Consider the following 8,627-nt stretch of genomic DNA (forward strand, 5'->3'; position numbering starts at 1 on the left):
CAGAGGGGACACGGCGGGGACAGAGGGGACACGGCAGGGACAGAAGGGACACGGCAGGGACAGAAGGGACACGGAGAAGGATCAGAGGGGACACGGCAGGGACAGGGTGGGGACACGGAGAAGGGACAGGGTGGGGACAGGGAACACTGCAGGGACAGAAGGGACACGGAGAAGGAACAGGGGAAGGGGGCAGTGGCCAGGGGAGAACACAGCCCCCTCTGCAGGGACACCGCGGGGGGAGAGGGGACACACGGAGGGGTGGCAGTGCCATCTTACGCTTGGGGCTGCTCTGGCTGTCGGGCTCGGGCACCTTCCAGTCCAGCTTGCGGCCCTTCTCGTAGAGCCCCTTGAGCACCTTCCGGAACTCCTCGGGCTCCGAGCCCTGCGGGCTCAGCTCCAGGTACTTGCGGTACAGCTGCAGCGCCGTCCGCGCGTCCTCGATGCTGTCGTGGGTCTCCCCCTGGATCTTCAGGTCTGCGGGGACACCCCTGGCTCAGCTCGGGGGGGCATCCGGGCGGGATCCGCCCCTTCCCGGATCCAAGGGCTCGGCCACTGACCCAGGAAGTACCAGGCGAGGAAGCGCAGGGAGATCATCCTCTTCCTCGGGATGTGGAACAGGTACACGGTGTCGATCACCTGGTCCTTGGGCACCTGGGGAGGGGACGGGGTCCCGCTGTCGGGGCAGGGGGGCTGCGGAGCCGACCCGACCCCTCGCAGCCCCACCCCAGCCCCCCACCGTGGCCAGGGAGGGGCTCAGGCTGTCACCATCAGGTTGATGACACGGAAGTCCTTCTGCAGCCCGTGGCCCACGAACTTGACGCCCACGTCGATGAGGAAACGCAGCTTCAGGTAAGTGGATTTGAGGGTGGTCAGGTGCTTGGAGGAGATCTTGGCATCCAGGTCTCCTGGCTTGATGCCGGAGTACTGGGTCAGGTAATCCACCACCTGCAGAGACCAGGGCACCTGGAGGGGGCTGGCAGGACCCAGGGGCTCCTCCTCCCCCCAAATCCCCTGTCAGCACCCTGAGGAGGGGGCTGGTGTGCCCCAGGTGACCCTGGAGCACAGAGGTGTCCAGGTGAGGACACAGGTGTCCAGGTGAGGTCACCACAGAGGACACAGGTGTCCATGGGGAGCACCTGGGTGTCTGAGTGAGGTCACCATGGAGAACACGGGAGTCCAGGTAAGGTCACCAAAGGGGACAAAGGAGTCCCTGGAGAGCACCCAGGTGTCCCTGGGAAGTGCCCAGGTGCCCAGGTGAGTTCACCATGGAGAACACAGGTGCCCAGGTGAGGTCACTGTCACTGGTAGAGCAGGTCCATGTCCTTCCTGGGGACCTGGGGAGCTGCGTGAGGCCAGGTGGGCACCCCATACCTGCTCCTGGGTGGAGATGTAGTCATCGATGAAGGGGACGCCCTCGTTGGGGCCCTGCCCACGCACGCAGGTGATCCGGGCCACCGACATCTGGCTGGGCTTGATGGTGGACTTGGTGCCATCACTGCGCAGCTCGGCCTCCTCCTGCCACCAGGGACGGCAGACGAGGTGACCAACAGCCCCAGAGGGGCCGTCCCTGTCCCCCTGTCCCCCCTGTCCCCACCCCAGGGCTCCCCCACCTCGTTCAGCGTGACGAACTCGGCGTCCAGCCCCACCAGGTCTCCTGCCTGGGGCATCTCGTTCAGCATGAGGGGGATGAAGGTGGCGTGGCACTTGCGCTGCTTGCGGGCCAGCGAGGCTTCAGCCAGCAGGACGCTGGCCTCGATGGGGTTCTTGACTGTGCAGGGAAAGGGGAAGGAGCTGAGCGGAGCCGCGGCGGCGCCGGCCCCGCCGCCACTTCCACGCCGGGCACTCACTGACGAGGTTGTACTTGGCGTTGAGGTTCCTCCGGGCGTAGTAGAGGATGGCTGGAACCTTCCAGCTCATGTCAAACTGCACAGCCTCGCACTGCAGGGGAAGGGGGACGGTCAGGGGCGGCCTGGGTGGCTCCATGGGGTGGCCACGGTGTCACCTCGGTGCTCACCTTGTCCACGGGCTCGATGAGGAAGTCGTTGAAGAGGTACCACTGCTGGTGTGTGACTCCCTGGGGGGGAAAGGCACAGCCTTAGGGGCCCCCCCAGGCCGGAGCAGTGACTCCTCTGCCCAGTTACCAGGGAAAGGAGGGTGTGACCATGCCATGTGGGAACCCCCGCCCTTCCTGGGACACCGTGGGGAAATCCCTGCTGCCCTGGCTGGTGACAAAGGACACGAAAGGATTGGGCTGGACGGGCTCCGGGCTCTGCCCAGCTCCCGAGCAAAACTCCAGGGAGATGCAAGAGATAAGAGACAGGGATGGAGCCTTGACACACTCTGGGAACTCCTGGCTTGGCATCTCCAGCAGAAACCAGGACTGCCCAGACCAGCCCTTTCCTCGGGAAGGGAGATGACGTCCTTGCCCTTACCTGGAAGTACAAGGACAAGCTGGCAGCGTGCCCGTGGCCAGGAGGAACCAGCCTGAGTGGGTGTGGGAAGAGGGTTTCTCCAGCCCTTCCCTCCCCGTGAGGGGCCCCAGCAGCTCTTGGCACCTTCAGCCAAACACTCAAGGCTTGGCTCGAGAGAGCCGGGAATGCCGGATCCCCCTTGGGGAGGCTCCCGGAGCCCGTGGGGGTCCTGCAGGCTCTCACCTCCTTCCGCTGGTGGTAGGTCTCTCCCACCTTGATGTGCCCCACCAGGCTGCCCCCGGTGCGGGAATCCAGGATGTGAACCACGGTGGCCATCAGGTCGTAGATGTACACGGACTCGGGGTCGTCCATCGGGCTCAGCTGCGGGAGGAACCTCTGAGCCCCCAAACCACCGGCCTGGACCTTTCCCCGCTCCCCTGAGTTAACTCCTCATCATCTCTCTCAGCAGAAAGTGGTTCTGAGGCAGCTCTGTTCCCACAGCCCCACGTGCCCCTGTCGCTTCACCCACGCCGATTCCGCCGCTTTACCTCATCGCTCTCGCTCCAGTTGCTCACGTCGAGCTCTTTGCTCTTGGTCAACCTCATCTTGATGGCGTGAGGGATCCAAATGTTCTTCAGTTCCTCCACAGAAGCATACGAATGCCCCGTGTCGGGGTTCCCCAGATCCTTCCTGTGCAGACAATCATGGAAAGCTGAGCTGGAGGGAGATGTCCCCCAGCCCAGGACTCCCACCCTAAATCTAGGCAAATCCTAAAGTTTCTGTGGGAAGCTGGAGCTGCCTGGAGCAGGACTCTGGGAGAGGTGCTCAGCCAATGTGGCTTTGGGGCTTTTGTTGGTTAGAAAAGGGACACGAGGTTGGGGGCTCAAAAAGAGCTGGGTGACAAAGGGGATGTGGTGCAGCCTCAGACAGGCAGGGTGTCAAATCAACGTAATTTAGATGTGAAATAGCCCAGAGAATCACCCAGGAGGTGTCACTGCTCAGAGGCACCACCCCAGGAACAGAATCCCAGAATCCCTGAGGTTGGAAAAGCTTTCCAAGACCATCAAAAGTCCAACCTCTGGCCAATCCCCACCTTGTCACCCCGACCAGAGTGCCACATCCTGTCATTCCTTGGGCACCTCCAGGGGTGGTGACTCCAGCGCCTCCCTGGGCAGGACCAAACTCTTTCCACGAAGAAATTCCTCCTGAATTTCTACCTACCACTCCCCGAGAGCGATCTCCTTTCCCTTGGTGATGTCGAAGCCTCCTCTCTTCATCATGGCTTTCTGGAAGGAATACTGGCAACGAAACACAGGCAAGCATCAGCACACGGTGACAGGCCAGCCCTGGGGACACGTGGGTGACACAGCCAGGCCAGGAGCAGGGAAAACACAGGGTGTGACAGTTGGTGATAGGGGAAAAAGCAAGGGAAACCCAAAGTCCCAAGGTCACCGCTTCAGTGCTCCCGGGGGACTGGGGGAAGGACAAAGTGACTCCTGCAGTCCCTTCAGCTCTGCCACGCCAGGAGATCTCATCTTTTCCAACTGCAAAGGCGCAGACCGTGCCACAGGCACGACCTGATGGCACCGGGGTCCTCTGTGAGCACGGCTCAGGTGGAGGGAGAGAGGCCAGAGACAGCGAGAGCAGAGCCAAGACCTCGGCGGGGCCAGGCAGCGCAACCCCCGCCTGCCAGGAGAACCGGCCCCCGAGTGTCTCCCCCACCTCAGCCTGTGTCTTCCAGAAATCTGCCTCCTTGGAGCTGTTCACCTCGCAGTTAATGACCAGCACGTCCGGCAGGCAGCGGATGTTCCGGGTCTGCACCTGCGGGGAGAGGGGAACGAGCGGGATTCGGGACATCCGCCGACACCTCGGCCTGCATCCCTGGGGGTACTTCCAGGACAACAGGGCTGCTCCAGCAGCTCCTGGGGGGTTGTTTTTCCCTGCTGGATCCTTGCCCTTGCGAGAGGAATTCACAGAGCCCAGGGAATACCCCGTGGCTGCCAGGAACCGAATCTCTGGCATCCGCTCAGGAGGTTCCCTGGTGACTCACGGAGAAACTGCCCCCCTCACGCCCGTGTCCCACACCCCTCACGCCTGTCCCCCACTCCCAGGCTCACCGTGGGCTGGTATTTCTCACAGTTCTCACACCAGGCTTGCGTGTTCTGCTCCAAGCAGATGCTGCGCTTTAAAATTTGGGCGAATTCGTAATCCTTGGCTGGTTTTTCTGGAGGGAGAAAGGAGAATAACGTCACCTCCCCAGCACACAAACCTTGACCAGCTGAGCTCAGCCAAACCTCTGGGGTTTTCCTCGCAACCACCAGCCAGAAGGTCAAGCCCCAAATGTGTCTTTCTGAAGCCAAAAGCTGGGCTGGTTGGAAACAGACCCCTGGAGCTGAGGCAGCTCCTGGCTGTGGGTGTGTTCCAGCTGGAAAAATCACGGATAACGAACTCCACCCAGCTGGGGGTGCTGGGCCCTGCTGTTACCGGTGCTGTCGGGGTAGGAGAGGGTGAAGAGCAGCGTGGAGGACACACGGACGGTCTCCTTCCCGCAGCGACACATGCTGCAGTTCTCCATCTCACAGCTGAACAGCTGCCCGATGACCGAGTCCCCCGAGGAGCCAAAGCTGCTGGAAAAACATCACTGGGATCAACAGAGATCCCTAAGATCTGTTTGCTGTTTGGGGGACCCACAGCTCAGGCTGTGCAGGCTCCCAGATTCCAGCAGATTTTGGGGAATCAGCCATCCAAGCAATTCCGACCCCCTGAGCCCCTCTGGAAGCTCAGCTGGTGCCCTCTGTAAAGCCCCAAACCTCCTTTAGAGGGGCAGAGGCTGCAGTTCCCACGGATCACAGATCCCTCAAGGGCACGAGTGGCACAAAAGTTTCCCCAGGGATGGGTGGGGGTCTCTGGGGACCTGTCCCCCTCCTTGGTTGGGTCATTCCCAGTGCCATTCCTGGGCCTCACCTGCTGCCAGCCCCCCGGTAGGCCTGGGGTCCCTCCTGCTCCTGCGTTTCCTGGTGCAGCTGGGTCAGGATGAAACGGTTCCAGCTCTGAATCAGCCGCCCCAGGTTCACCTTCCCCGTGGCTTCGTCCGAGTCTGCCAGGATCAGGCCCAGCGCCGACGCCTCCGGGATGGTGCGGAAAGCCCGCAGGAAGTTGCTCCCCTGGGCGTGGGGCAAGAGCAAGGTGTCACCGAGGTGGAGTGACAGGAGTTCCCATCACCAGCACTGCTCCCGTTCCTCTGCCGTGACCCTCTGGGCAGCACGGACCTGGCAGGGGTCTCCTCGGGACAGGTCCAGCATGTGGAAGAGCAAACCCAGCTCGCAGCCCAGGCAGAATTCCTTCTGGCACAGGTGGTTCTGCACCAGGCAGCGCACTGGCTCCAGGAAATACAGCACCTGGCAGAGACCCAGCGGTCAGGGGGGGCTCTGGGGGGTTCTGGAGGGACCACAGGGGTCTGGGTGGGACTGGAGCAGCTCCCACCTGGATCATGCAGTTGCAGTAGGCATTGGGAATGTGGGGCTCCAGCCCCGCAAACAGCGTCTTGTTGTAATGCTTGAAGTCAAAATCCTCCAGCCCCAGCTTGGAGTATTTGATGGTGACCTGAGCAGAGAGGTGAGAGGTGAAACAAACACCTCCCCACGCCCCCCCTGGGACCCCCGGTGCTCCCCCCAAGGCCACCACCTTCCTGTACTTCTTGGCCACCCTGTAGAGGTGCGGCTCCTCCTCGCGCCCGATCGGGGACTCGGGGACTTGGCTGAAGGTGTCGAACTCGTTGTCCATCTCCTTTAACCGGTAAGGAATCTTGGAGAAGGGAGAAGGGGTGAGCAGCTGAACCCCTGAGGCAAGGAGAAGCCCCACAAGCAACTCCTGGGTTTTCCTGCCTCCCTGAATGAGCAAAGGGATCCACCAGGAGGGAGTGGGGCCCTCCCTGGAGCTGGGCCCTCCGCACCTTCCTGCTCGCAGGGATTTGTCACAGTGGGAAAGCACAGGGGCAGTGCTTTCCCAAGGGCGAGGGAAAGGGCCATGAACCTCCCAACCGGACAGCTCAGACCTTCCCTGCCCACAGAGCCACGGAGGGATGGAACTGGGAAAACTCCATCCCTTTCCCTGCTCAGGAGAAGCTGCAATCTCCAAACCACACCTGCAGCGTCCCAAGGGAATTCCACCTCTTGTCTCCATCCCTGAAAGCTCCCTCAGCACACAGAGAGCTCCGTCCTTTCCCAGGCTGCAGAGCCCCACCCTCCCAAAATGCCCCAGATTCCCTCCTGGGAGTGGGTACCTGGTTACGGAGCTTGGTCCTGGGGTTCGGGGCGTAGCCGATGAATCCCACCTTCTTCATGGTGCGCAGGATCTCGGGATCGACCGGGGGGGCTCGCCTGGAAACACCCCCTGACTCAGAGCAGCATCTCTCACCCACCCTGGGGGTGGTCCTGAGCACTGCCCCCTCCTCAGCCCTTCCCCAGGTTTGTTTTCCATCCCTCCCAGGGCAGCAGAGGTGTTGGGAAGAGGGAAAAGGAGATCCCACGTGGGCAGAGCAGGGATCCCAGTGGGAGTGGGAGGGAGGGAGCTTGGACTGTGTCCCACCATCCTCACACCTGCCCAGGCACAGCTCCACTGCAGGGACCTTATTTGGGGTCTACAGGCAAGCAGGAGCGATGCCTTCAGTGCTTTAGTGTGAAACTCTAAACTCCATGGCCTGCCAGCTGCTGTTTTCCCATTTTATTCAGGAAAACAATTCCTCTCTAGGCCTGAAACTCAAGGACACCTGCTTGTCTCAGGCCCCCAGAGATGGAAACAACAGTGAATTGAGGTGGGGGGGGAAACTTGGAGTAAATTACTTCATTACCTCAAACTAATTGGAGGATTAACCCCTGATTTGCAAACGGACCAAACTTAAAATCATCTGAGAAACCATCTTTAGTGTAACCCCTCGGAGGCTTTTGAGCGCCCAAGGTGAAAACCTTCAACAAATCCCCACTTTCATTCCCTTAATCTTGTCTAGCCTCAGTTTTAGGCAGCCACTCCGAGGCCAGAGCTACCCTTTCCCGAGGCGTTTTCCCGGGAGAGGCCGGGCATTACCGCGGTGCCGGCGCGGAGTTGGCGGCGGGCCAGTCGGAGAGCAGCGCGTCGCTGGTCAGCGGCACCGGGATGAGCGACAGCGGCACCAGGTCCTGGTTCCAGTCCAGGTGTGGCAGCGTGTCCACCATGCAGGGCAGGGCAAAGTCGGTCTCCCGGGAGTAGGCGTTGAAGGTCACCTCCGGAGAGTCGGCCCAGAGGTGGACGCAGCCCTCGGAGTCGCCGAAGGCCAGCGCCTGCTTGCTGGCCGACACGTCGAAGGTCATGATGAGCGGCCCCACGGTGTTGACGTGGAAGATGTCGGCGGGGTTGGCCAGCCCGGTGGGCTCGCAGAACTGGCACTGGCCTGGCAGGAGGGGAAAGGGGACAGCAGAGTGGGAATTGGCTCCTGGTGGCACGCAGGGCTCGCGCCACGGGAAGTGGCTGGACACGGGGCAGCGGCGGTCGGAGGATCATCGTGGAATGTTCTGAGTGGGAAGGGAGCCACAAGCTCCTGGCCCAAAGGACAAGCCCAAAAACTCCTCAGATCCCCAAATCCCAACACCTGAGAGCATTCTCCAAGCATTCCCTAACCTCTCAAATAATGAAATATTCTGAGCTGAAAGGAACTCACAAGGATCAAAGTCCTGGGCAAGACAAGCCCAAAACCTCCCCAGTCCCCAAATCCCAACATCTGAGAGCGTTCTCCAAGCACTCCCTGACCTCTCAAATAACGGAATATCCTAAGCTGAAAGGAACTCACAAGGATCCTTGAGTCCAACTCTTGGCCCAGCACAGAACAAGCCCAAAAGTTCCTCAGATCCCCAAATCCCAATAGCTCAGAGCATTGTCCAAACAGTCCCTGAGTTCCACAATCATGGAATATCCTGAGCTGAAAGGAACTCACAAGGATCAAAGCCCAACTCCTGGCCCAAAGGACAAGCCCAAAACTTCCCCAGTCCCCAAATCCCAACACCTGAGAGCGTTGTCCAAGCATTCCCTGACCTCTCGAATAACGGAATATTCTGAGCTGAAAGGAACTCACAAGGATCAAAGCCCAACTCCTGGCCCAAAGGACAAGCCCAAAAACTCCCCAGTCCCCAAATCCCAACACCTGAGAGCGTTGTCCAAACACTCCCTGACCTCTCAAATAATGAA

At 60.6% G+C, this 8,627-nt stretch overlaps 1 protein-coding gene across 1 annotated transcript in view; it reads right to left on the reverse strand.

Moving 5' to 3' along the window:
- Positions 1-8,627, reverse strand: part of PAN2 (poly(A) specific ribonuclease subunit PAN2) — a 15,867-nt gene that overhangs the window by 639 nt on the left and 6,601 nt on the right. The window contains exons 3-21 of the mRNA XM_033511685.1: positions 7,494-7,942; positions 6,694-6,790; positions 6,096-6,215; positions 5,895-6,014; positions 5,681-5,809; positions 5,376-5,575; positions 4,896-5,038; positions 4,529-4,635; positions 4,134-4,232; positions 3,633-3,709; positions 2,960-3,101; positions 2,655-2,792; positions 2,015-2,074; positions 1,848-1,938; positions 1,611-1,768; positions 1,372-1,515; positions 766-945; positions 558-651; positions 277-474 (exon numbers count right to left, since the gene is read on the reverse strand). Of these exons, the coding sequence (XP_033367576.1) occupies positions 277-474; positions 558-651; positions 766-945; positions 1,372-1,515; positions 1,611-1,768; positions 1,848-1,938; positions 2,015-2,074; positions 2,655-2,792; positions 2,960-3,101; positions 3,633-3,709; positions 4,134-4,232; positions 4,529-4,635; positions 4,896-5,038; positions 5,376-5,575; positions 5,681-5,809; positions 5,895-6,014; positions 6,096-6,215; positions 6,694-6,790; positions 7,494-7,942 (2,746 nt within the window). The remainder of the gene's footprint in view (positions 1-276; positions 475-557; positions 652-765; positions 946-1,371; positions 1,516-1,610; positions 1,769-1,847; positions 1,939-2,014; positions 2,075-2,654; positions 2,793-2,959; positions 3,102-3,632; positions 3,710-4,133; positions 4,233-4,528; positions 4,636-4,895; positions 5,039-5,375; positions 5,576-5,680; positions 5,810-5,894; positions 6,015-6,095; positions 6,216-6,693; positions 6,791-7,493; positions 7,943-8,627) is intronic.

The sequence above is a fragment of the Parus major genome, unplaced genomic scaffold (assembly GCF_001522545.3).
Source record: "Parus major isolate Abel unplaced genomic scaffold, Parus_major1.1 Scaffold443, whole genome shotgun sequence".
NCBI classification, from domain to species: Eukaryota; Metazoa; Chordata; class Aves; order Passeriformes; family Paridae; genus Parus; species Parus major.